This window comes from Cynocephalus volans, chromosome 4 (genome assembly GCF_027409185.1).
Source record: "Cynocephalus volans isolate mCynVol1 chromosome 4, mCynVol1.pri, whole genome shotgun sequence".
Lineage (NCBI taxonomy): Eukaryota > Metazoa > Chordata > Mammalia > Dermoptera > Cynocephalidae > Cynocephalus > Cynocephalus volans.
Window position 1 is genome coordinate 160,454,165 of NC_084463.1, and position 27,766 is coordinate 160,481,930.

Below are 27,766 nucleotides of genomic sequence, written 5' to 3' on the forward strand. Positions count from 1 at the left end.
AAATTTTGATACGGTACCCTAAACAGTTATCAAACCCATCTATTTCTCGCTACCTGCCATCTCCCCCATTTGAGTCCCCTGCCCTGTCCCTGGACACCTGTAGCGGTCTTCTGTCGGGATTCGCTGCTTGCTTTCTTGCCCCTGCCCCCCACCACTCCCATGCAGCCTCCTCTTTCCTTTGTACAAATCTGATCAGCTTTCTTCTCCCTCAAGTAGGATAAAAATCTAAGCTCTCATGGCCCACCCAGCCCTCCACTCTTCCCGCCCCTTCTTTCCTCTGCTTAAGCAACACCAGGCATACTTTATTTCCTCCACCATGCCAAGACTACTTGCAGGCAATCCCTCTGCCGGGCATCTCCCCACCCCTGCCACGACTCCCCTGGTCTGATTAAGACCCACTGTAACACATGGAGATCAGGCTTCCGCGAGGCACTTCTGTAGCACTGGCTCCTCTTCGTCCCAATTTATTATGGATGCAATAGCTAGTTTGATGTCTGCCTCCTTCAGGGGGTGCCGAGGCCATGGGTCTTCGAGCACAATGCCCTGCACATACAGAGGTGGCTCGTGCCCATTTGGGGAACGATCAAACGCAGTGAGGAGGGACAGAAAGTTTGTGAAAGTGTTTGTAGGGGCTGCGGCATACGTAGGTTGAGCCAGGGCTTTGATGGGAGGGGGGTCCTTGCTACCTCCCCTGCACATCTTTCCTCTCCCAGACCCCTGCTCCTTCTGATCCAGCCACAAGGGGCACCTGCGCTTCCCCTTTATTGGCAAGTGTTCTGCAGCCTCTAGACCTTTGCCCTTGGGGCTCTCTGCTAGGAACCTCCTGCCCAGCACCTCACTGTCTAGTTAACTCCTAGTGTCTAATCAGGACTCCACTTCCTTAATCCCCAAAACTGGACCAGGAGAGCCTGCTCCCCAGCAGGGGTTGGTTGCCTTAGTCACGGGTCTCTGCTGTGCAAACACCGGCCAGAGGGTTTAGTCAAGATTGGAGCATAAATACTGAATGACGAAGGGCAAAGGGTCCGGGTGCTGGTTACAGCCCTGACTCACCAGGTGAGGGAGTTCAAGTCACACCCTCTCAGGCCTCACTTTTCCTCATCTGTAACCTGGGGGTGAGAGTGGAGTCAGATTGCATCAGTAGCTCTTACCTTTTTTGGATTCATAGAACCTGGAATCCCAGGAAAGCTACGCACTGTTACTCTGCAAAATCCTTATGTACACGTCCTGTAAGGGCCACAGCGACTGCCGGGCTGGGGCCCCAGAGATCAGTGAAAAGCCCTGAGCTCGGGGAAGGCCGCAGCCCCGCACCGCATCCCCCGATCTCTCGGTTTTCCAACTTCCAGCAGCGCGGGCGGCCCGCGGGCCTGCTTCCCGCCGCCTCTGCCGCCCTCTCCTGGGTAAGGCGGCGCAGTGGGCGCTCCCAGGTGGGTGGCCCGAGGGCTTGGGGGAGAGGGCAGGGATGTCGACCTCGCGCAGTTTCCCGGTTCGAGAAACTCCAGCAGCAACGCTGGAGAAAAAACGGGTTCCCCCAGTCGCTCAGCCCTCCATCCCGTTCGCTGCCCGGACCGGGAAAGCAAGGCCGAGCCGGGCCGGGACTTACCCAAGGTCACGCGGCGAGCCCCAGCCCGGAGGGCCGGCTCCCGGCGCTGCGCCCGGGCGCACGGAGCCGCCGAGGCGGGGTGGCGGCGCCGGGGGCGCGGGGCGGGGCGGGGGCGGGGACCCGGCGGGTGGGGCTGCCGTTTGCCGAGCGCCCTGCAGGGGTCCGCTCGCCCCGGCCCCGCCTCTCCTCCCAGCAGCTGCCGCAGCCCGAGGCAATCTCGGCCCCGCGCCGGGGGCGGCCGGGAGGGGGCGAGCAGCGCTGCGGCCGCGCCGCCACCGCCCGAGCGCTCGCGAATGCCCGCCGGGGCGCGGCGTGGGGCGCGGCCGCCCGACCCTGCAACCCGAGCTGCGGCCCCCGGTTAAAAATACCCCGGCCCTGCCCTCCCCGCGTGCCCTTCGGCCTGCGCCCCGGCCCTCCCGCCCGGCAGGGCTGGCCCCTCCCCGGGAACGACTCTGCCTGCCACTAATTTGTCCCCGCGGAGTTGGCCCGGCGCCTTCGGAGGGTGGGGCGGGGAGACACCATAAGAGATAGTCAGAGACGGTGCCCGAGAGATAAGGGGAGCCGAGAGGAAGCGGGGCAGGAGCCCGAGGAAGAGGAGGACGACGACGAAGAAAAGGAGGGCGGAGGGGGCGGGAGGAGGGCGGGGAGGAGCGCTCTTCCTGGTTGGGCCCTGTCCTGAGCTGCCGCCGGGGAAACCAGCTGCAGGGACCGCAGCGACCCCCCAAGCACCCCTCCCCCAGGTAAGGAGCTGGGTGACCGGGCCGGGATTCCCTGACCCCGGACGCTGCTCCCGGGCGGAGGGACTGCCTCAGCGTGGCCCCTCCTCGGGCCCTCTGTGTGCCTGGGACAGGGGCAGGGGCTCGGGAAACGGCACAGCCGAGGGGCCTGCCCCCAGCCGGTGTTCACCACTGTCCCCAGGGGCTGGGCTGGGGCCCAGCAGCTCTGATCTCCCAGCCTGTCTCAGGGTCCTGAGCACCCCGACCGCCGGGAGTTTGGGGCTCCAGGAAGAGGGGACAGTGCACCAGAAGCTTGGTTTGTTTGGGGAGGGGGTTCCAGGCAGGCAAACAGAGTCAGAGGCCTTCCCTGGGGTCTCTCACCTTCCCAATTCCCTGTGTTATTGCGAGGCTCCGCCCTGCCACACCTGGCCGGCTGGCTGACCTCAGAGCTGCAGGCCCCAGGACAATGGAAGTGGAGAAAGGAGAGGTGGCAGCATTGTGTGGGGGTAGGGAGGTGATGACCAGCACACCCAGGAACTGGGGAGCCCCTTTCCTGGATTCTGGGAGGACAGGGAAGTGTCCAAGAGCTCTGAGTTCTGTGAGGGGAACAGCGAGGCAGGGAGACTCCAGGTTTGGGGAGGAAGGGTGGGCTGGGGCAGGAGAGCAGTGCTAGCAGGTAGGAGCCCCTGTTCTAGGCCTGGGAAGGCCTGGGTTCTGAGCAGGCCCTCTGTCCTGCAGGATGGCTGAGGAGATCATCACACCCGTGTACTGCACTGGGGTGTCTGCCCAAGTGCAGAAGCAGCGGGCCAAGGACCTAGGCCTAGGCCGCCATGAGAATGCCATCAAGTACCAGGGCCAGGATTATGAGCAGCTGCGGATGCAGTGCCTGCAGAGTGGGGCCCTCTTCCGCGATGAGGCCTTCCCCCCAGTGCCCCAGAGCCTAGGCTACAAGGAACTGGGTCCCAACTCCTCCAAAACCTATGGCATCAAGTGGAAACGTCCCATGGTGAGAGGGGCCACCCTGGATGGGATTCAGATGACCCCTGATCCTGGGTGGACAGTGGGGTCTGGGGTAGTGCGGTGCCAGGTTCTGGGAGGCGCCTGCCCAGAGACAGGACTCTTGGTCTCTTGTAGGAGTTGCTGTCAAACCCCCAGTTCATCGTGGATGGAGCCACCCGCACAGACATCTGCCAGGGAGCGCTGGGTAGGCCCTCTAGGGGGTGGGGTTCCGGGTGTTTTTTCCACAGTAGTTCCCCATTCCCGTTCCTTTGGGCTCTGCCCCAACTCCTCCCTCCTGCAAGCCTAAACAGGCTCTGGCTATCAGATCTGGAGCTGGTTTGCCCAGTTTCCTGGGTCTTCTCTGTTAGCTGAGGGGAGTCAAGGGGCACCCCACATAGAGAACCCCAGATCTCCCCAGCATAGGCACCACATTCACTCCTGGGGCAGATTGGTACAGCTGACCTAACACAGGTCCTTCCTATCACAGGGGACTGTTGGCTCCTGGCTGCCATCGCCTCCCTCACCCTCAATGACACCCTCCTGCACCGAGTGGTTCCACATGGCCAGAGCTTCCAGAATGGATATGCTGGCATCTTCCATTTCCAGGTGAAGGGCCCTGCATCTGCCTGGGGAGGAGGGGTAGCAGACACTGGGGGAGATGTGCAGGGATGACCCACAGCGCTCTGAAATTAGGGTGGCCAGCAGCCACCAAGTGCTCCAAGTACTACCGGAGGGGCCAGGGCCACACCTTGCGGGGGCTGGCCCTCCCTCTAGAAGGTATTTGACCTGTCAGTGCCATTTCTGGTCTGTCATGTGTGAAACGGTTGGGCAGGTATTTCTGCTGGCAGTTTTCCTGGGTGGTTGTACGTATCGGGCAGAAGATGCTTAGAGGATTAGAAAGACTTCTGTGTTATATCCTTTGGGACCAATCCTTTTCCTCCCCTGGGGCTCAGTTTCCCCATCTGAAAAAGGAGTATACTGCTGGGGAAAACAGATCAGCACATATGGCCATCTCCATCTGTCAATCCTCCCGTCCCCCAGCTCCTCCTGTGCTTTGGCAATCTCTGACAGAGCCCAACAGAAAAGAAAGGCTCAGGATTGTCTATTTAAACCAGCTTTTAGTGACGTTGTTTGCATACAGGGCCCATTTTTCAAGTCACACTAATGAATTTTCAATGGGCTGGTGCGGAGGGGGGGGGGGACGACACACCCCGGGGGGGGGGGGGCACACCCCAGCAACCCTGGATGAGACCCTCTGGCCTTGAGGGCCTGAGCCCTACCCGTAGGACTCTAGGGTGTCCCCTCCTTTCGCCTAGTCAGAGAGTCCCTTACCCCACTCCCTCCTCGCCTGCCTTGGGCGGGAGGAGATGTGCTGCAGGACCACGGTCTGGATCCACTTGGCCCATTGATTGGCCTTTGCCGATTGCCGCACCTGACCCGCTCCAGCCCGCAGGGGCGTGGCCTCGCCGGCCGCCCCCTCCCCTCAAGCCTCTGATCGGCTCCTCCGCGGCCTCCCATTGGCCCGATGGACATTGCTCCTTGGGCACGCCTCCTCCCCTCCCCCCATCGTTCGGGCCCTGGCCCCTCCGGTAGGACTTGGAGCACACGGTCGCTGCTGGCCCCAGGCGTCCTGGCTTGCGACCCCGGTCCCTACTCCTACCCTGGGAAACCTGCTTGGTGGGATCTCTGAAGCAAACCCGGTGATTGCGGGAAATAGCCCTGCACGTTTTGAGGTTGAAGGATCTGGATGCCACGTTTTCGTTCCACACCCAATTTACATATGCATCCTCCTAATCCCCCACACCCAGGCCTAGAATGAGGGAGGAAGTAGGGGGCATGGCCTACCTAAAAGGGGCCAGTTCCGGGAGATCCCAGGCCTGAGGGCTTTCCCAGGTGTCCTTGCTCTGTTTCAGTGCTCACTAAAGTCTTTACCTGCGTGATCTTGTTAACTTTTTTGTGAAGAAGGCACTTCTCCCTTTTATGCATAGGGAAACTGAGGCTCAGAGAGGATCACGTACATAGTATACGTGCATCTAGTATATATCTCATAGATGTGATCTAGAATCATGCATCTGGTAAGTGACAGAGCTGAGGATGGAGCTCAGGCCTGGGGGGTCCCAAAGAAGGTACTCACTATGCCCCTCCCTCCCCTACAGCTGTGGCAATTTGGGGAGTGGGTGGACGTGGTAGTGGATGACCTGCTGCCCACCAAGGACGGGAAACTGGTGTTCGTGCACTCTGCCCAAGGCAACGAGTTCTGGAGTGCCCTGCTCGAGAAGGCCTATGCCAAGTGAGTAGGAGCCCAGGGGACAGCTCCAGCCCACCCTGGGGGTGAGGGCTTCTGGCCCTCTCAGCCACTCCTGCTTGATACTTAGAGCGCTAACCTGGAGCTGCCCACAGGGTGAACGGCAGCTATGAGGCCCTCTCGGGGGGCAGCACCTCCGAGGGCTTTGAAGACTTCACAGGTGGGGTCACCGAGTGGTATGAACTTCGCAAGGCCCCTAGTGACCTCTACCAAATCATCCTTAAGGCACTGGAGCGAGGATCTCTGCTGGGCTGCTCCATTGACGTAAGTGTGCCCAGCCCCTGCCCTCATGCTCTGAGCCTAGTACCTCAGCCTGTCTTGTCTTCCAGGCCCATCCTCACCCTGGGCTTGGCCCAGACCCCCATCCTTCACCTCAGCACCACCTATGGATGCACACCCAGCCTCATCCATCACTTCAGTCCCATCTTCCACCTCCATGCCTGGCCTGGTTCCTGTCCCCACCTCCCCGCTCCTTCCCCCAAACCTCAGACCTCAGCTCTTCCCCAGACTTGTCTATACAACCATCCACTCTGCTCTGTCCCCACCTCACCCCTGTCATCTCACTCCATCCCGTCCACTGTCCAGTCACCAGCCTCTGATTTCGTCTTTCCTGGCCTCGGTTCCCACCCAGCCCTAGCCTCATTCCTGCACTCACTGCACTTCCACCCTTCCCTGCTCCTCTGTGCTCACAGCTCCTCCCCAGATCTCCCTTATCCTTGATCTCAGACTCCACCTGCAACATCACTGCAGTCCTCAGCTGTCACCCCAGCCACCCTCCATCTTCCCCATCCCTAACTGGCTCCATCCTGTCCTCACCCCTCTTCCCCACCCTCACTGTGCCCTCCCCATGAGGCCCTTCTAGCGCCTTGTGGTTCTGGGGGGCTGTGCATGGCTGTATGTATGTGCGTGTGTGTGTGTGCGCACAGTGTAGCCAGCCCTGGCCAGTAGCAGTGTCAGTGGGGTGCCCACCCCCCATCCCAGTTGGCCAGTTGGCATCATTGCTGGGGTACCTGGGCTTCTGCTAGTAGCATTTCTATGTGGGGGTGATGGACTAGATGGGATCAGGGTCCTTTCCTGCTACTTCCAACAGCTGTTGTATGTGGAACGTCCATGACCCCTGAGTGCTCAGGGCTCATCAGACATGGATGGGGGGGTCTGGTCCCTGACCACAGTGCATGTGACCTTCTGCAGATCTCCAGCATTCTGGACATGGAGGCCGTCACCTTCAAGAAGCTGGTGAAGGGCCACGCCTACTCTGTGACTGGGGCGAAGCAGGTACTGCCCGGGTGGGGTCTTCCCTGCAGAGTGGTTCCTACCTCCTTACTTGATCTTGCCTCTCTGGCATCTGAGGAGGGCTGTCAGAGGTGCTGGCTCTTCCTTTGACCTGCTGTGCTTTATCTGTCTCCTCGGGAACACCCATCCCGAGATGCTTATCGCATCTGCCCTGGTTGACTGTAGCTCATGTGCATAGTAACCTCGGCTGTAAATTCCTGGAGGATATGCTTCACCAAAGCGTTGCCCATGGTGTGGTGCTGGGTGCTGAGCAGGACTGAGCAAGGGCAAGGTGGTGCGGGACGCAGGTGGGGGAGGGGTGTTAAAGTGCATGTCGAAGGCCAGCACTGGTGGGTGCTCTGGGGAACAGGTGAACTACCGGGGCCAGATGGTGAACCTGATCCGGATGCGGAACCCCTGGGGCGAGGTGGAGTGGACAGGAGCCTGGAGCGACAGGTGAGGGGCAGTGAGCACTAGCTGGGGTGCGTGGGAAAGCTGTTAGGTGCCTCCTAACATTTCTGCTCAGGGATCCTCTGCCAACCCAGGGTGGACTCAGGATTGAGCAGAGGGGCCTGTCTTCATGGTACTGGGTCTGGGGACTGCCCTGACAAAGCTCAGGCTGGCAGGCCCCTGTGCCCAGCCTGTGGGTATGCTCTGGGCATCTGACCTGGCCCTGATACGACAGCCCCCTTGAACTGGGACCTTGTGTCTTGACCTTGAAGAGGTCTTCTGACCTGGGCTAGGGGAAGACATACCAGGGTGGACAGCCCCAGGGACAGAGGCTGGGCAGGTCAGTGCCACCAGCCCTGGCAGTGCCCTGTTCCCCGCAGCTCCTCGGAGTGGAACAATGTGGACCCTTATGAACGGGAGCAGCTCCGGGTCAAGATGGAGGACGGGGAATTCTGGTGAGTCGCCCGCTCCCTGGTCTGGCCCCTCCTGGGACCTTGCACCCCACCTCCCAGTCTCTACAAGCCCAATCCAGTGCCACGTCCCCCCGTGCCCTGACTGGGGACCGAGGCTCACCTCTGCACTTCATCCCCCAGGATGTCATTCCGAGACTTCTTGCGCGAGTTCACCCGCCTGGAGATCTGCAACCTGACACCGGACGCGCTCAAGAGCCGCACCATCCGCAAATGGAACACCACGCTCTACGAGGGCACCTGGCGGCGGGGGAGCACTGCGGGGGGCTGCCGGAACTACCCAGGTGACCCGAGCTGCGGGCAGGTGGGGCGCGCGGGGGTGGGATCTGGGCCCTGCTGCTTCCCGGCTCGGGGGCCTCAGACAAGGTGTGTCACCTCACTAAGCCTCAGTTTCCTCACTTGTAAGATAGAGATAATCATGCTGACCTCTCAGATTTGCTTTGAGGAATAAAATTTTAAACGTCCTTGTAAACTCTGAAGAGCCACACTTGACACACCTTTCTGGGGCCTGAGCCCAGGGTGCTAAGGAGGGAGAGAAGACCTCATTGCCATCCAGCCACCTTCCTGTCACTCCTGCTCATTCCCTGAGCCCTTCCCTCCTGGCCACTGTCTTCTTCCCCTTTCCTTCTTCCACCTTTCCCTGAGCTTCTAGATCCATGTGGACGACTCAGTCCACAGCCTGGCCTGTCCGTTCCTTGCCATCCTCACCTGCGGCAAGCTTTTCCTCTGTCTTAGTGCAGCCACCGCCCTGAGGACACACTGGAGCTTGTCATGCCAGTAACTACTCACCTCTGACTCACCCATTGTAAACACCCTGCTCTCTGACCTCCACCCGCGTCCCTTTCAGCGCCATTATTCTATAATCCTCAGCCACATGGAACTAACTAATCTGTTGAACCCTCCACCTTGGCACTAGCCGTCGTCTCTCCTCTTGCCTTCTCCCTTTACCTTTGTCCCTGCAAATACTCTCAACCTCCTGGCCCCTTTCTCTGCTCCCATCACCTGGCACAACGAGAATCCCAGTGGAACCCAGCTCTCCACCAGCTCAGGAACCATGACCTGTGGCAGGAGAGAAATCACACAACTGAGGCTGTATTTTCCCGTAAATTCACAGCTGTGAACTTCTCATGAGCACTTTGCACGGTCCCCAGCAGTCCCCCTACTGGTTAGTAACGTTCCCGCTCTCTTCAAACCTCCCTCGCCTGTCACTCTCATCTGCAGCCCTGGCTTTGCACTTCATTGAAAAGATAAATATTTCCGCAGGACACCTCCTCATATTCCCACCTCCAAGTCCCCCAGCCTGTCTGCACCTGTGCCTATCATAGTGGCAGACTGTCCCTGCTCATGGGGACCTCCCCCTTGCACCAGATGTCATTCTTCCTCACCTCTGAAAGCATTTTGCTTCTTCCCCTGTCAACTCTCTCTCCTGTGTCATTGTGGAAAATCCCATCTTAAAACAAAGCAACCCTCCCCTGACTCCACTTCCCCGCCCATTTCTCTGCTCCCCTTCGAAGCAAAAGTTCTCAGGAATTACCACCTTCCCTGTTTCCTTTCTCACTGCCAGTTTTTTTTTGTTTGTTTTGGGTTTTTTTGGCTGCTGGCCATTATGGGGGATCTGAACCCTTGACCTTGGTATTATAACACCTTGCTCTAACCAACTGAGCTAACTGGCCCGCCCCTTAGCTCACTTTTTAACTCACACCAGTCCAGCTCCCATCCCTGCCACACTGCTGAAACTGCTCTTCTGAGGGTCACCTACAGCTCTGGCTTTCCAGATCCATCGCTGCTGTCTTCGCCTGTCTTGCATCCTTCAACAGTTCTCAGCATGGCTGATCATGCTCTGTTTTGAAGCATTCTTCTTCCTTGTAGGGATCCGATTTCTGTTTTTCCCCAAATAGGTAACCACTGTTCCCTGTACCATTTATTAAGAAGTCCTCCCTTCCTGGCTGCCCAGCAGTGCCAGTGTCCTCGTATAGTCCCCATACACGTGTTGGTCTGTTTCTAGACTCACCATTCTGTCCTTAATCTGTTCCTCTGCCAATAACACATTGATTTAATTGCTGTAGATTTGAAAGAAATCCTACTATTAGACAGGGCAAATTCCTTTTTCTAGAATCTCTTTGCTGTTTTTGCCCTTTGTTTTCCATATGAATTTTAGAATCAGTTTATCAAGGCCTATGAAAAACCACTTTGAGATTTTAATTTGGAATTGCATTAAATTTATAGACCAATTTGGGGAGAATTGACATTTTTTTTTTTTAAAGGTGACCGGTAAGGGCATCTCAACCCTTGGCTTGGTGTTGTCAGCACCACGCTCAGCCAGTGAGCAAACCAGCCACCCCTATATAGGATCCAAACCTGTGGCCTTGGTGTCATCAGCACCACACTCTCCTGAGTGAGCCACAGGCCAGCCCTGAGAATTGACATTTTTAAAATGTTAATTGTTCTCATCCAAGAAAATGGTATTTGTTTATATTTATTTTGGTCTTTAATGTCTTTCAATAGATTTTATAATTTTCATCATAAAGGGTTTATAAATCTTTTGAGATTTATTCCCAGGTACACTGTCATTTTGTTGCTATTGTAAATAGTATCTCCTTTAAAATTACATCTCCCAAGTGATAGTTGCTGACACAATAACATGCATTTATTAACCTTTTGTGTTTTGTACCCAGCAAACTTTGTTAAACTAATTAATTTTACTGATTAGATCCTTTTTGGTTTTCTAGTTGACAATATAGAATCTGCAAATAATGACAAATTTGTTTCTTCTTTTCCAATTCTTACAATGTTGTTACTTTTCTTATTTAACATGCAGATTAGAACTGTAGAGACGTAATAAACGTGGCTGTTGAGGGCTTCCTGGTCTTGCCCCTCTCTTTTTGGTGGCCGGTCAGTAAGGGGATCTAATTGTCCCTCTCTTAAAGGGAAAGTTTTCATATATAAATGTTTACTCTAGATTTCACCATTAAGTACCTTTTTACTCTAGGTTTTTTGTAGACACCTTTTGTCAGATTAGTGAAATTTAATATCATTAAACACTTTTTAAACTGTATTTATTGTTATGGTAATATGATTTTTTCTTTTATCTATTAAAATGATAAATTACGTTTATCGCTTTCCTAATATTAAACCAACTTTACATTCCTGAGATAAAAACAACACGGCCATGATATAACTTTTATACAACAGAGTTCTCTACATCAGAGCTCATCAGTGAGACGTGATTGTTATTTTCCGTTCTCATATTGACTATACTGGTATCAGGCTATGTTTGTCTTGTAAAGTGAATCGGGAAGTGTTCTTTATTCTTCTGTTAGAACAGTTTGCATGAGGTGGGAATGATTTCTTGCTTGGGTGTTTGGTAGAACTTGCAAAGCTGTCAGGCCTGTTCTTTTCTTTTTGTGAAGATTAACTTTCGATTTTGAATATCTTTCATGGTTATAGGATTGCTCAGGTTTCCTATTTCTTTTTGAGCCTATTTTGATAGCCGTATATTCTAAGACTTTATCATTTGCATCTGTTTTCAAAGTTATCAGCACCAAGTTTTCCTTAATATACTTTTACCTCATCTGTAATAATGTCTGCTTTTTATTTATAGTGTTGCTTATTTGCTCTGTCTCTTTTTTGTCTATTAATCCTCTGAGGGATTTGGCAATATTAGTTGTTACAAAGAAATGACTTTTGACTGTTAATCCTTTGTATAGTATTTTTTCCGTATCATTAATCTCTGCTTTTCTGTTCATTATCTCATTCCCTCTACTTTCTGTAGATTTCTTTTAGACTTTATCTTATGAGTTCTTAAATTAGATGCTTATTTCGTTAATTTGGATTTTTTTCTATGTAAGTGCCTAAGGTGATTAATTTCCTTCTAAGCGCATCTTTGACTTACACAATTTTGATGTATGGTGTTTTAAAATTGTGATATAATTCATATACCAGAAAATTCACATTTTTAATGTTTTTAGTGTATTCATAGTTTTGTGCAAACACCACCATTAACTAATTCCAGAACATTTTTTCACCCCCAAAAGAAATCCTGCGTCCATTAGCAGTCACTCACTATTCCTCCCGACCAGCCCCTGGAAACCACTTTTTGTCTCCATAGATTTGCCTAATATGGACATTTCACTTAAATAGAATCATACAGTATGTGGCCTCTTGTGCCTCGCTTCCTTCCTTTAGCATATTTTCAAGGCTCATTCACATTGTAGCTTATATAATTGCTTCATCTCATTTTTATGGCCCAATAATAATCCATGATGTAGGTGTGTCACATTTTGCTTATTCATTCATCGGTTGATGGACATTTGGGTAGTTTACAGTTTGGGGCTGTTATGAATACTGCTATGAACATTCATGTACATGTGTTTGTGTGAGTATGTTTTCAATTCTCCTGGGCCTATAAGTAAGAGTGAAATTATTGAGTCACATGGTAACGACATGTTTAATTGTTTGAGGAACTGGCGATTGTTCTCCAAAGCAGCAGGTGCATTTCACATTCCCACCTGCAGTGTACAAGGGTTCCAGTTTCTCCACATTCTCTCCAACATTTGTTATTGTCTGTCGTTTTTATTATAGCCATCCTAGTGCCTATGAAGTGGTATCTCATTGAAGTTTTGATGTGCATGTCCCTGATAACTAATGACATGGAGCGTCTTTTCATGTGCTTGTTGGCTGTTTGTATATCTTCTTTGGACTATTTATTCAGATACTTGGCCCATTTTTTGATTGGGTTATTTTTCTTTTCATGTTGAGTTGTAAGTGTTCGTTATGTATTCTGGATGTGATCTTATGAGGTAGATGGTTTGCATATATTTTCTCCCATTCCGAGTTGTCTTTTCATTTTCTTAATAGTGTCCTTTGAAGCGTGGTTGTTTTGTTTTATTTTGTTTTGCTGCAGCCAGCCAGTATGGGGATCAGAACCCTTGACCTCAGTGTTCTAACACCACGCTGTAACCAGCTGAACTAATCAGCCAGCCTGTACAGAAGTTTTTTTTATTTTGATCATGCCCAATTTATCTATTTTTTTTTCTTACATTGCTCATGATTTTGGTATTGTTTGTAAGAATTCGTTGCCAGATCAGGGTCATAAAGATTTACACCTGTGTTTTCTTCCAAGGGTGTTATGGTTTTAGCTCTTATATTTAGGTTGTTGATCTATTTTGACTTAATTATTGTATATGCTGTGAGGTAAGGGTCCAACTTAATTCTTTTGCATGCAGAAATCCAGTTGTCCCAGCATCATTTATTGAAAAGACTATTTTTTTCCCAATGAATGGTCTTGGAACCCATGTCAAAAATAAAGTGGCCATAGACGTATGAGTTTATTTCTGCACTTTTAGGTCTATTCTTTTGGTCTATATGTCTGTCCTTATGCCAGTACCACACTGTTTTGGTTACATAGCTTTGCAGTAAGTTTTGAAATTGGGAAGGGTGAGTCCTCCAACTCTGTTCTTTTTCAAGATTGTTTTGGGGCCAGCCCTGTGGCTCACTCGGGAGAGTGCGGCGCTGGTAGCGCCGAGGCCGCGGTTCGGATCCTGTATAGGGATGGCCGGTGCGCTCACTGGGTGAGCGTGGTGCGGACGACACCGAGCCAAGGGTTGCAATCCCTTTACCAGTCAAAAAAAAAAAAGATTTTTTGGCTTCTGGGCCATTTAAAATTTCATATGGCCAGCTGTTCCCCCACCCCCGCAAAAAAATTTTTCACGTGAATTTGAGAATTGACTTTTCCACTTCTGTGAAAAAGGATGCTGTAATTTTGATAGGGATTTCATTGACTAGAGAGATCACTTTGGGCAGTATTGACATCTTAATAATATTAAGTTTACTCCATGAACATGGGCTGTCTTTTGATTTTTTAAAATATCTTCTTTGATGTCTTTCAGCAATGTTTTAGTTTTCAGTATATAAGTCTTTCAACTCTTTGGAAGGATTTATTCCTATGTATTTTATTCTTTTGGATACTATTATAAAATAATCATTTTCCTAATTTCATTTTTGGATTGTTCATTGCTGGTTTATAGAAACACAATTGATATTTGTGTCTTGATCTTGTAGCCTGCAACTTTGCTGAATTCATTGATTAGTTCTAGTAACTTTTTCTTGTGTTTTCCTCAAGATTTTCTAATATGCTTGTATAGGATCGTGTCCTATGTGGACAGAGATACTTTTACTTCTTCCTTCCCAATTTGGATGCCTTTCATTTCTTTTTCTTGCCTAATTGCTCTAGCTAGAACTTCCAGTATGCTGTTGAGTAGCAGTGATGTCTTGCTCCTGATCCTAGGGGAAAACCTTTCTTTCACCTTTGGGTATGATATTATCTGTGGGTTTTTTATAAATACCCTTTATCATGTTGAGGAAGTTCCCTTCTATTCCTAATTTTCTGAATGTTTTTATCATGAAAGGGTGTTGGATTTGGTCAAATGCTTTTTCTGCATTAATTGAGCTGATCATATGGGTTTTTTTCTCTTCCATTCTGTTAATATTGTATATTATGTTGACTGATTTTCTTTTGTTGAACCACCCTTGCATTTCTGGGATAAATCTTACTTTATTGTGGTGTATAATCCTTTCAATATACTGTTGGACTTGATTTTCTAGCATTTTTCTTTTTTGAAGATTTTTGCACTTCCATTCATAAGTAATATTGGTCTGTAATTTACTTTTCTTGTGATATCTTCATCTGCCTTTCGTAGCAAGGTGATGCTGGCCTCATAGAATGAGTGGGAAGTATTCCTTTGTCTTCAGTTTTCTGGAAGACTTTGAAAAGGATTGTTATTAATTCTTTTTTTTTTTTTTTTTTTTTTTAAAGATGACCGGTAAGGGGATCTCAACCCTTGGCTTGGTGTTGTTAGCACCACGCTCAGCCAGTGAGCAAACCAGCCATCCCTGTATGGGATCCGAACCCGTGGCCTTGGTGTTATCAGCACCGCACTCTCCCGAGTGAGCCACGGGCTGGCCCAATTAATTCTTTAAATGTTTGGTGAAATTCACCAATGAAGCCATCTGGTCCTGGACTTTTTTCATTGACAGATTTTTGATATTTGATTCAGTCTCTTTATTGTTATGGGTTATTCAGATTATCTGTTTTTCTTAAGTCAGTTTTGGTATTTTGTTTCTCTCTAGGAATTTGTCCATTTCCTCTGGGTTACCTAATTTGTTGTCATACAATTGTTCATCATAGTTCCTTATAATCCTTTTATTTCTCTTACGTTGGAGTAACGTCCCTCTTTAATTCTTGATTTTAGTAATTTGAGTCTTCTGTCTTTTTTCCTGTTCAGTCTGGCTAAAGGTTTGTCAACTTTGTTGAGCTTTTCAAAAAACCAACTGTTTGTTTCACTGATTTTTCTCTATTCTCTATTTCATTTATTTGGACTTTAATATTTATTATTTCCTCCTTCTGCTTGCTTTGGGTTTTGTTTGCTCTTTTTCTAGTTTCCTGAGGTGGAAAGTTAGGTTATTGATTTGAGATCATTCTTTTGACACTGTACGGTACATAGTGTTTTTATTACCATTCTATGTGATTTCTCTTTTCCATTATCATTTCTTTTTGATAAACTTGATGTTTAGGAATGTAGTTTTGTTTTGTTTTTTCCCCTAAATGTTGGGGTAGGGGTTCCCCCTAGTTTTTGAAAAAATCATTTATTTTTAACTCAATTTCCTTGTTGTCAGAAAATATGGTCTATGTGAGATCATAGCTTTGAAATGAATAGGAGCTGGCGTTGTGCCCCAGCATGTGATGAGTTTTCGTAAAAGAACATTTATGTTCTTGAAAAGACTGGCTAATACTTATATTGTGACCGTATGCCAAACATTCCTCTAAAGATTTTAAATATGATAATTTGCTTAACTCTCACGCTGAACCTACCAGGTGGTACTGTTATTACCCCTATTTTACAGATGAGGAAACTGATGCACAGAGAGATTAAGTAATTTTCCAAAGTCACTGATCAATTAAGTAGCAGAGCTGAGATTTGAACCCAGGCAGTGGGGTCCTGGAGTCTGTTCTCCTGACCAGTACACTATTCTCTAAGGGTTGGGGGATGTTCTGTAATTGTCCATTATATTGAACTTATTGATTCTTTTGTCTGCTTAACCTATCAATTACTGAGAGAGAGATGAGAACATCTCATACTATCCCAGTGGCTTTGCTGGTTTCTCTCTGTATTTTTATCAATTATTTGACCTAATATATTCTGAGATATGATATTAGGTGCATCAAGTTTAAAACTGTTATAAGCTCCTAGTGAATTAAACATTTTTTTCATTATCTAGCGACCACCTTCATGTCTAATAATTTGTTTTACTTTCAAGTCTATTTCAGCCAATGTTACTACAGCCATAGCTCTTCCAGTTTTCTTTTGCTGTTTCATTTCTTTCTTTTTCTTTCTTTTGACACTTGGCCAGCACAGGGATCCAAACCCTTGACCTTGATATCACAACACTGCCCCCTAACCAACTGAGCTAAGCAGCCAGCCCCCGGTTTTATTTTGGTTCATATTTTTATGATGTGTCTTTTCATACTCTTTGATGTCCAACCTTCCCAATGTTTTAGTTGTTATTTCTTATAAACAACATATAGCTCGCTGGCTTTTTGATAATCCAGTCTGAAACATTTTGTCCTTTAATTAGAGTTTAGTCCATTGGCACAGTGATGGCTGATGTATTTGTGTTTATTACTGTGTTGACTTACTTTCTGTTTGTTTCTTCTGTCATGCTCCCTTTTGTATTGATTTTTTTTTTTCTTCTCTCTCTACTAGTTTTTTCCTCTGTGAGCTGGGAAACGTAAGGGTTTGCTTACTACGTTCAAAAGTTAGTCGATCGGCATCTTTTCCATTCTCCTGAACAAGGCAAAGACATTATTACTGGGATCACACCCTCCCTCAGTTGAATATGCTATTATTAGCCAGTATTTTAATTCTAAACAGTTTTTTCCTGCCATAAATTAAATATCATTATCATTTCAGATAGCCTTTATCTATTTGGATTACCCACGAAATAATAGTATTTTCATTCACCGTTCTTAGACCTTTTGTCTGAGATTTCCATCTACTTGAAATATACATTTCATATTTCTTTTAGTAAGGGTCTTTGGTGATAAACTTTTTCAGTATTTGTCTAAAGTGCCTTTATAGTGTGCTTGTTCTTGACAGTTCTCTGAACACAGAATTCTGGATTGACGTTATTTTCAGCCTGCTGGAGACTTACACCTGGTTCTGCTTTCAGTGTTGCTACGTGAGTTAGGAGTCTGTCTGTCTACGGGGCCTTCTGAAAAAAAATCCTTAACTGAACTTCCTGCATCTGAACTGATGTCTTTCAATAGTTCTAATATATACTGTGTTTCAATAAAAAAATGAAAAATAAGCAATTCTAGAAAATTTTAACTGTGATCTTTTAGAAGATCACCTCCTCCCTGCTCTATTTTTTCCTTCTGGAAGTTCAATCAGATGTAAGCTGGACATTCTCTCTCAATTCTCTGTATCTCTTAACCTTGCTTTTAGGTTTTCCATCTCCTAATCTCTCTGGATTGTGTTCTGGGTAGTTTCCTCAGCTCCATTCTCAGTTTCCTAATTTTCTTTTTTGCTGCGTCAAATCTGTTGGCTCATCCTCCCAACAAGTACTTAATTTCAATTAAATTTTTTTTTATTTCTAGAAGTTTTAATGGATTTTTTCCAAATCTGTTCATTCTTGCTCATATGCTCAAGCTTCTCATTTATTTCTTTAAACATAGTAAGCATAGGCTTTTATATTCGTGTCTAATAATGTCAGTATCTGACGTCTTAGGGGGTCGGTTTTTGTCCGTTGTTGCTGCTGGTGCTTGGTCATGCCTTGTGTCCCTGTGAGATCTCTGCCTCACTTACCTAGAAGTTCATCTGTGAGAGTTCTTTGAGTCCTCAGATGAAGTTAAGTTCCTCCAGAGTGTTTCCGCCGGTCACCTGGGAAGCTACCAACCCAGGACCCTTTTAAAACTAAATTTTCTCCTTAAGTCTTCCTTGACCTCACAGGTAGCATGAATTAAAACCACAAGGTCATGTGAAGACTGGCTCATGATTATTTTTTCCTTCCTTCCTTCCTGTGGGATATATTTTTCTTTTACATTTAACTGCTTATGTTCCTCATGAGGACCCCAGTTTTATTGCAGGACTCTCCTATTAGATTCTCTACCTCAGGCAGATCCTGGACTTTATCTTCTGCCCCTTTGTCCAGGACTTAGGGTTTCCAGGGTGTCATCTCTCCCCCAGGGTGACAGAGATGCAAAGGATTACTCAGAGCCCATTTCCCCAGAGCAGCGAGAGACCCAGAAGGGGTTAATTCCTGGAGACGACTTCTTCAAGAGAGAAGGAATTCCTGGGAGATAACCCCGAACTAGGTTTTCTGTCCATTTTTATTGTGCAGGCAAGAAAGTTACAGAAAAGAACACAGGTGGTTACTCAGTCATACTGAAAACATTAACAAACTTGCTGCATAACAATTTTTATTAAAGCAGGTGCAGCTTAATAAAGTTTAAGCAATTTGCCATCAAAGGAGTCATAAAACTAGGCTATGTGATATACAAAAGAACCAATGAGATAATCTTTATGGCAACACTTAGTTCCCTAGGAAACTTAAAGAAACAGCTGCTGAAGGTGGAATATGGAACCAACCACTAATGGCAGAGTAGCCTTGAAGCTTTTAGTGCACATATTTTCCCGTAATTAGTTTTAGCTGTCCCAAGGACATCTGCCCTTAGAGCAAGCACTTTTGCTGTGTTACAATTTTCATATCCACACCAGAGACCTTTTAGTCCTGTGAAAGTTTTCTGTTTTTCCCAAGCTTAGCATTTCTATGTGCAATACTAAAAGGTTAGGCTATTCCTAAGCTACAAGGCTTTGGCTTTGCTAAAACTACAGAGCTGTGGCCCCACGATGCTACAGCCTAAACTAAAGGGCTTTAGCCCTTCTAACAGCTAAGGACTGTGGTCCTACTAAGCTAAAGTTTAAAGCCCTGTGATGTTAGTATCCTCCACACAGGGGACCACAGAAATCCTTTGGCATTATTTCCTGTGTAGGGCTCCTAATTTTTGTTTTTTTTAAAACAGCTTTATTGAGATTTAATTCAGATAACATACAATTCACCCATTTAAAGTGTTCAATTCAGGCACCAGCCCGTGGCTCACTTGGGAGAGTGTGGTGCTGATAACACCAAGGCCACAGGTTCGGATCCCATCTAGGGATGGCCAGTTAGCTCACTGGGTGAGCGTGGTGCTGACAACACCAAGTCAAGGGTTAAGATCCCCTTATCAGTCATCTTTAAAAATAAATAAATAAATAAATAAAGTGTTCAATTCAGTAGCTGTTAGCATATTCACAGAGTGGTACAACCATCACCACATCAATTTCAGAACATTTCATTATCCCAAAAAGAGACCATGTACCCCTTAGCTGTCACTCCCCATCTCCCCTCCCCTCAGCCCCTGGCAACCACTAATCTACTTTTGGTCCCTATGGATTTGCCTGTTCTGGATATTTCATAGAAATGGAATCTTACAATATGTGTTCTTTGGGAACCAGCTTCATTCAACGAACATAATGTTTTCAGGGTTTGCCCATGTTGCAGCAGGTATCAGTACTTTCTTCCTTTTTGTTGTCAGATGATATGACATTGTTTGGATATACATTTTGTCTATTCACTCACCATGGTGCAAGCTTGCCCGCACTGGGCCGGGGGCTGGGCTCTCCACCTGGCTTAGTGCAGATCTCTGGGCTCTGTAATTGGGTTGGTGGATAATTGGGTTGTTTCCTCTGTTTGGCTATTATAAATAATGCTGCTAGGAACATTCACGTACAAGTTTTTGCGCGGATGTATGGCTTCATTTTTCCTGGGTATATACCGACGAGTGGGATGACAGGGCATGTGGTAGCTCTATGTTTAACCTTTTGAGAAACTGCCAGGCTGCTCTGCAAAGCGGCTGCACCGTTTTGCATGCCCACCAGCAGTACATGAGTTCTGTTTTCTTCTCATCCTCACCAACACTTGTTACTTTTTATCTTTTTGATTGGTGTCAATTGTGGCAAAGGAGGGACAGGCAGTTTGCTGTGGCTTATCAGTGCCTTTAAAAAGAAGTCTGGCACATTCTCTCCAGCACTTGGTTGTTTTAGTCAAGAGGGTTGTTCAGGCAGCTGAAGCATCAAACTGCCAGCAGTGCAAGTCCTGGTCATCCCTTGTCGGCTCTGTGTCCCCTGCTTTCTCTCTCGTCCTCTTCTAGATCATTGTGCACACGGTAGCTCCAGTCACCTTTTAGAATTATAATTCAGTCATGTCCTTCCCTGTTACGAGCCCATCAGTGGGGTCCTTTTGCTCTTTGATTCAATCCACGTGACGAACTCTTACCTACCTCTGTCACCTCACCAGACACTCGCTGTCCCCTGATATGATGTGTGGGGCTCTTCCCCCCTCTGTTCCAGGATCTTTCTCTGGTTGGTTTATGCTTCTCAGCGTGTTTCTGGCTGCCCCTTCAGGTCTCAGCTCACATGTCCCCTTCCCTGACCACTCAGCTTGCTTTTCTTTGTAATTATTCTGTTAATTAGCCCACCTGACTCGCTCATACTTACACCTCCTCTTTTGGAATGTGGGCCCATGAGGGCGGGGACTACGTCTGTCCCAGCTGCATGCCTGTCACCTGGCACATGATGGGCACTTCGTAATATTTGTTGAATGAATGAATGGACACATAGAGATGTGTGTGTGTGAGGCTTGGGGGTCTGTGTTCCACTCTGCCCTGCCTCTAATCCCTGCCTCCCCCTCCTGCAGCTACCTTCTGGGTGAACCCCCAGTTCAAGATCCGGCTGGAGGAGGTGGATGACCCAGATGATTACGGGGATCGCGAGTCTGGCTGCAGCTTCGTGCTCGCCCTCATGCAGAAGCACCGCCGCCGGGAGCGCCGCTTTGGCCGCGACATGGAGACCATCGGCTTCGCGGTCTATGAGGTGAGCCCAGGATCTGTACTGAGCCGGGCAGAGAACCTGGCCTCCCTCCTATTGCAAGAGAGCTTGTGCCATCGCTGCAGCCACTGCCCGCCCATCCTGAGCCCGCTGGGCACTACACACCCTGGGGTGGCCTTAGAGGGAGCCTCCAGGAGGTACTAGCTGAAGCCCTCTGCTGCAGACAGGGGCCTAAAATTCATCTTGTGAGGGGTGGGGATGGGAAGGGGAAGGCGGTTGGCTCCAGGGAGCGTAGATTCTGGGATTCACCCTTATCCTCCGAGGACGGGATGCTGCTCTCGGGAAGAAGGGGCTGGCTTAGCTGACACCTGGGAGGCAGCTTCTGGGGCCAGACTTTGGCTCAGCTTCAGAAGGAAGTGGGCTAGTGGGCTGCCCTGGGGGACTAGTGGGCTCCCGTGTTGGAAGTGTGTAAGCAGAGGCTGGCATGGAGGTGTGTGACAGGGATGGCCTCCTGGCCCTGGGGAGAGGCTGTGCTGGCCGATCTGTGATTATAATTCCTGCCTCTTGCCCTGCACCTGCCCTGCTTCACACGCTGTGTTCAAAACAGGGACAGAAACTTCTGGCCAGGGTAAAGGAAGGCCACAGCCTTGGCCCACACCCAGAGCCCCTGGTAGCAGACTGGTGTGGACCTGTCATGTCTCTGGGCTTTAGGACATTGTGGTTGGCCACCCTGGGGGCTGTCCTGGAGGCTCTGATTCAGAGCTGGGGCCCAGGGCATTCCAGGAGGAAAGAGAACTCTGCCTGGGCTCTCCCTCCTTGGGTCACTTTCTGGTGTGAGAATAGGTCTGGGTCACCATTGGCCCCAGACCTCGGTCCTGTCTCCCCTCTCCTCATCCCCTCACTCCCATCTAAAAACTCAGGACCTCTGCCCAGCACACACCCTGCCCCCCACCCCGGAACAAACACACACCTCTAACTTCCCCTTTCTCTCTTGCAGGTCCCTCCAGAGGTAGGTGTGGTGCCTGTCTCATCTGGATTTACATGACCCCAAACGCAGTGGCCTGATAGTGCCCAGAGGTGGCAGCACAGTCGCAAACCCACCCACACGTAGAGAGCTGAGAAATCACCTTGTGTTACTGTTTGAAAAGTACTCCCCGCCCCCCCGCCCCCGTTCAGCAGGCAGAGCAAGTGTTGCTCTCCTGAGGGTCAGAGCAGGTGGTCAGTGAGGAAGCTGGACTGGAGCCTGGTCCTCAGAGCCCCAGCCTGGCTTGCACACACCAGGCTCTTCCCATCCAGCTGTTTGCACTGAGGTCTGAGTGGGGGGGTCTGGGGCAATGGTTAGGACCAGGGTGTTGAACGGGCTGAGTGTTCTGTACTCTTGAGCAAGTTGCCTAAGCTCTGAGACTCAGTGTTTGTGTCTGTAAAATGGGCACAACAGCACTGCCTCACGGGGCCATTGTGAACGTTAAATGAGGTGCACATCTAAAGTACCCTGCAGTGTCTGATGTGGGGAAAGCTCCAGGTAATAATAATGAGAATGTTATTGACATCGTGTCTGGTGTTTTAATTGTGCCTTATCTGCATTCAACTGCTGCTCGCCAGCACCCTCTGCAGTGGGTAGGGTGGTTACTCACATCTTACAGATGAGGAATCCAGGGCAATGACTTATCAGGGACTTGAAGCCTGGGGTCAGGGTCTGGGGCGAGTGGGGCTGAGCAGCGGCTGCACCTCCGCCCCCTCCTGCCTCCCTCCAGATGGTGGGCCAGCCGGCCCTGCACTTGAAGCGTGACTTCTTCCTGGCCAACTCGTCCCGGGCACGCTCGGAGCAGTTCATTAACCTGCGGGAGGTCAGCACCCGCTTCCGCCTGCCGCCTGGGGAGTACGTGGTGGTGCCCTCCACCTTCGAGCCCAACAAGGAGGGCGACTTCGTGCTGCGCTTCTTCTCAGAGAAGAGCGCTGGGACCCAGTGAGTCACGGACTGTCCCCACTCTCCCCTTCCCCTTGCAGCACCCCCCACCACGCCCTCTGACCCGCCCTTTCTTCTCCCCACTCTCTGCAGGGAGCTAGACGACCAGGTCCAGGCCAATCTCCCTGACGAGGTGCGTGGTCCCACCCCCACCAGGCGCCATCTTCCTTTCTCCTCCCCTCGGGTGTCCTTGTCCCCTGATGGGACCTGGTGTCCTGTCCCATGAGCTCTGGCTAGTAGGGAACATCCCCTCCTGACAGGAGCCTTGAGAGTAATACTAACCCCCCATTTGCCCAGCACTTCACAGTTTGCAAATGACTTGTGATAACGATGGTGTGCGGTCCCTGAGCTCTCACTCTGCTGGTCCTGTGCTGAGCGCTTGACCTGGGTCATCCCAGTTCCTCCCCACAACAGCCCCGTCCAGGTTCTGCCATTATATCCCCTCTGGATGGGAAACTCAAGGTCAGAGAGGTTAAGGAACTTGTCCAAGATCACACATCGAGGATCCAAACCCTCACTGAGCTGAGCTGTACCCCCCTCACTGAGGCGCAAGAGTCCTAGGCAGGGGCCAGGGCAGGGACTGGATCCCCATTTTATAGGTTAGAAGAGTGAGGCTCAGAGAAGTGAAGTGACATGTAGCCAATGAGTGCGCTCAGCACCCCTCCCCCTCCCCGCCAGCTGCTGCCACACGGCAGGGCTGGGGCGCCCCTTACCTGCCCTCCCCTTCTCGGTCCAGCAAGTGCTCTCAGAAGAGGAGATTGACGAGAACTTCAAGGCCCTCTTCAGGCAACTGGCAGGGGCGGTAGGTTGGACGTGGCGGTGGGCAGGAGAGGGCACCGAGGGGTGGTCCTCCCTGGGGCGGGTGCCATTCTCCCTCTTTCCCCAGGACATGGAGATCAGTGTCAAGGAGCTGCAGACCATCCTGAACAGGATCATTAGCAAGCGTGAGTCCCCAGGCGGCTACTCTCTGCCCTGGGTCCTGCCCCCCATTTCCTGCGAGTGTCAGGATCCGGGTTTCTGCTCCCACGTTGAGCTGAACCCTACCCCTTGGCGTGTGTGGGCGGGGGACCCCGCCACTGCCTTTCTCAGCCCCGCTCACCGCCACTTTCACCCCTCGCTCCTCAAGCCAGCCTGCTGCATCCCTGTTCCCCACATCTGAGCTCCGTGCCTTCGTGGGGTTAGAAGCACAGCCCTGCAGGTTCGTGGCATAGCCAGCGGCCGACACTCTAGTGCCAAGGAAAAGGCTCCCTGTCCTCCTAAAGACGCACCCCTGGGCCAGGCCAAGTAGCTTGGGGGTCAGAACATGACGGGTTCACTCTCCAGTGCGCACAGCTGGAGGCAGCTGCCCCCAACCTTCCCTTCCTTCCAGCCTTGGTGGCACATGGCAATTCTGCCCTCCCCGAACTGCCCAGGCACTTTGCTCCTCTGACCTCCATCCATGCGGTTCCCTTGGCCCAGAACCTTTGTCCTCTGCTCCGCTAGTGAAGCTCTGCTGACCCTGCAGGGCCTGCAGCAAACCCCACCCCTGCTCCATCTTTCTACCAAATTTCTTTCCTGTCTGTCTAGCACTCATTTCGTTTTACTTTGGATCAGTCGCTGGGTGCTGACATGGCTGTTGGGACACTGGCTTGATTGCTAAAATATTTGGTATTTTCTGATGATACAAATGGTCCTACCCATAGGGCAGGAATTGTGCCTCCCTGATTCCGTCCCACCCAGTGTTCCCAGCATGGGCAGGCACAGGAAGCTCACTGGGTTGAGGTGTTGGAACTGGTTTTTCTTGCAGACAAAGATCTGCGGACCAAAGGCTTCAGCATGGAGTCGTGCCGTAGCATGGTGAACCTCATGGATGTATCTTTCCATTTGCTGTCCCCTGAGTGGTGTGTGGGTCAGAATGTAGGCACGAGATGGGTGGTGGGTGAACTGTCCTGGGAACAGCAGAGGATGGGACAAAGCTGCGTGCAGTGTAAATGCTGCAGGGCCCCATGTTCAGATGTCTTCCTAGGCATCTTCCCATTGATTGGAAGGGGAAACTGAGGCACAGGCCGTGTGTTAAGCGAAAAGTGGAGCAAGGCCTGGGTTCCCAATTGACCTTAGGTCTGGTGCCTTTCTGGACCCCTCCCCACCCCACTCCACTGCAACCCAGTTAGAGGATGAAGCGAGCCTGGTTAGGGGCTGGCTGCATGTGGCTCTCGTGGCTTCTCCTCTCCCCTCCCCTGTAAGTCATCTTGCAGTCTCTGTGGCTGGCCTACCCTTCTCCCCAGTTGCCACTCCCATGTGCCTGCTCTAAGCCATGCAGTTTCCTTAATGGCCACCAGCGTGATGGCAACGGGAAGCTGGGCCTGGTGGAGTTCAATATCCTGTGGAACCGCATCCGGAATTACCTGGTAGGTGGTCCCCACTGGCTGGGTCCTCCCCTCCCCTCTGTGGCCTCAGTCACAGTGGGCACAGGCCAGGCGGAGGCTCTCAGGCTGGCCGTGTGGGCCAGGCCCTCCACCTTGGGTCAGCCTCTCTGTGACTTCCCTACCCCTGAGCCCACGTGTCCTAGCAACAGATCCACCTTTCAGGCCTCGCCCCTCCAACCTCACCAAGCCGGGGGGTGGGCAGGAAGAGCTGCATGACTTGGCCTGGCCCTCACTCTCTGCCCCCCACCCCAGACCATCTTCCGGAAGTTTGACTTGGACAAGTCAGGCAGCATGAGCGCCTATGAGATGCGGATGGCCATCGAGTCTGCAGGTAAGGTCCTGGACACATGGCCCCACCACTACTGCGCCCTGGCTACTTCCCTGACACCTGCCCCGGGCAGCAGCCCATCCCACTGGCCCTTGTCCCTGGGGTGATGGGGGTGATGGAGTAACAGCTGTTTTTTGCCCTTTTCCCATGGTTACTGAGCTAAGTGCTTTCCTGAATTCTTTCCTTTCCTTCCCCCTGCAGCCTAAGGAGGATAGGATCTTTTATTATCCCCATTGTGCACATGAGAAAAGTGAGGCTCAGACAGGCAAAGTGACGGACCTCAGGCCACACAGCTGGGGGAGGGGCGGAGCCAGGCTGCAGAGCCTCCAGTGAGAGGTGTGGGGCTCACCACGCAGCCCCGCCTAAGGACGAGGCCAGAGCATTCAGAACAAACTGAACCAGACTCTGGGCCCTCTCTGGCCAGCTTCTGATTCCTTGGCATGACCTGGGCCCTGGTGTTCCCTCAGACTGGCAGTCACTTGCCCAGCCCCTCCCAGCCCCTGGCCCTGCCCAGGAGGTCTTTGTGCCCCTTCTCCCTGGAGGAGAGAAGGCCCAGGCACCCTGCCAGGCCCCGATCCCTCTCCCTGTCTCTCCCTCCCCTTCACTCACTCTCCTGGACCAGGCTTCAAGCTGAACAAGAAGCTGTATGAGCTCATTATCACTCGCTACTCCGAGCCTGACCTGGCCGTTGACTTCGACAACTTTGTGTGCTGCCTCGTGCGGCTGGAGACCATGTTCCGTGAGTGTCCCCAACTGACTCCCACCTTCCAGCTCTATCCCAAATGCTTCCCCCGTGAACTGGTGGGAACCGCAGATGGGTGAATGGCAGAAACAGGCCACTGCAGCAGGAGTGTCCAGAGAGGCAAAGGTCTGGGGTTGGGGGACCAGGTGGGCTCTGGGCTTGGCCACCTGGAGGCCAAGTGCTGGAAATGGGAGGGGGCCGGTCCCAGGCTGCAGGAAGAGCTGCTTCTCGGCTTCAAGATGACAGAGCTTGGGGAGGTGGGGTGGGGTCAGGCAGGAAGCGGGGCCAGTCCTGGCCTTGTGTGAATGTCCCTCTGAGTTCTGAGCCCATGTCATCTTTTCTTGAACACACAGGGTTTTTCAAAACTCTGGACACAGATCTGGATGGAGTCGTGACCTTTGACTTGTTTAAGGTGGGAATCTCCCTGGGCCCAGGGTGGGGAAGAGTTCGAGTTTTCTTATCTCCTGTCGCTTCCTGGGCAGGAGCCTTGGCCTCAGAAGCAGCCCCATAGGCTGGGCTGCCTGAGTCCTGGAAGTCAGGGCTGGGGGTGTCTAGGTCCTGGGAAGGGAGCAGGAGGGGAGGCCCAGGTCCCCAGAGGCTTCTGTGGGAGCCATTAGCCTGGTCTCCTGGGGGTAGAGGAGGTGAGAAAGTAGTGCCCCCCACCATGAGGGTCCCTTCCAGGAGGCAAGGGGATGGTGGCTCTTGAGCCGTGGGGCCAGAGGCTAGACTCGGGGCTCAGGTTGGGGGAGACTGAGGAAGCTGAGCGTTGCTCCCCCTGCCCCGCTGACCTGTCTCCTCTCTGCCCGCAGTGGTTACAGCTGACCATGTTTGCATGAGGCAGAGGCTCAGGCCCCCCTCGCTGTGCCCCTCTCCTGCCTGTCTGCCAATCCACGCCCTCCTGCCACCCCACACCGGGCTGTGCCAGCTGCAAGTGCCTTCCTTGGAGCAGGGAGGTGGCTTTGTGCTCGTGTCCCTTCTCAGCCGCGACTGTTTATCTGCCCCGGCCAGAGCTGTGTGGCCTCCCTGCCTGTGCCAGCCATGGCCTCGGGATGGACTCCCCTGGCCCCTCCTGTCGGCAAGCCACAAGGCGGCTTTCGCTTATTCCCGCCTCAGGGCAGGACTTCAGGGGGAAGTGACAGCCCCAGGCCCCCCTGATGTGTCCCCTCCTCTCACTCCAGAGGCCACCCACCTGGCCTCCCACCCACCTGGCCTCACCTGCAGACTTTAAGCTATAACCACTAGCTCCGCACAGGCTGCGATCTAGGCGTGCAGAGCCCCCTCCCGGCTGGGATAGCCCCCGGAGCTGGGAACGCCTGTGCCTTCCTGTGCAGCAGGCAGTGCCCCCTCTGCCCCGCAGCCCTGCCCTGCCGGACCACCAGGAGCTGCCCAGCCTGAAGGGTGGTCAGGCCTTCCCTTCCTCCTTTTTTATATTGGTGATTTTAAAAGAGACTCTTCTGGGTCTGGTGTACTGGTTATTGGGGTGCCAGAGGCACTGGGCGTGGGGTGGGGAGGTCCCATGTTTCCATGCAGTGGAACCCCAAATAATAAAGAAAAAGGCCTTATATTTATCTCTGGAGTGTGTTTCTTCCA

The 27,766-nt window shown here is 51.1% G+C and overlaps 1 protein-coding gene across 1 annotated transcript; it reads left to right on the top strand.

Moving 5' to 3' along the window:
* Window positions 1–1,796: 1,796 nt before the first annotated feature.
* CAPN1 (calpain 1) lies at window positions 1,797–27,744 on the top strand. The gene is made up of 22 exons (XM_063093325.1): window positions 1,797–2,340; window positions 3,055–3,322; window positions 3,451–3,520; window positions 3,803–3,921; window positions 5,472–5,605; window positions 5,716–5,884; window positions 6,812–6,895; window positions 7,263–7,348; window positions 7,723–7,797; window positions 7,936–8,096; window positions 20,605–20,780; window positions 21,733–21,744; window positions 22,490–22,701; window positions 22,795–22,834; window positions 23,438–23,503; window positions 23,588–23,645; window positions 24,488–24,552; window positions 25,020–25,088; window positions 25,359–25,437; window positions 26,057–26,173; window positions 26,530–26,588; window positions 26,986–27,744. Exons 2-22 carry the CDS (start codon window positions 3,056–3,058, stop codon window positions 27,010–27,012), a joined length of 2,145 nt encoding a protein of 714 aa, XP_062949395.1. The 5' UTR covers window positions 1,797–2,340; window position 3,055; the 3' UTR covers window positions 27,013–27,744.
* Window positions 27,745–27,766: the final 22 nt, after the last annotated feature.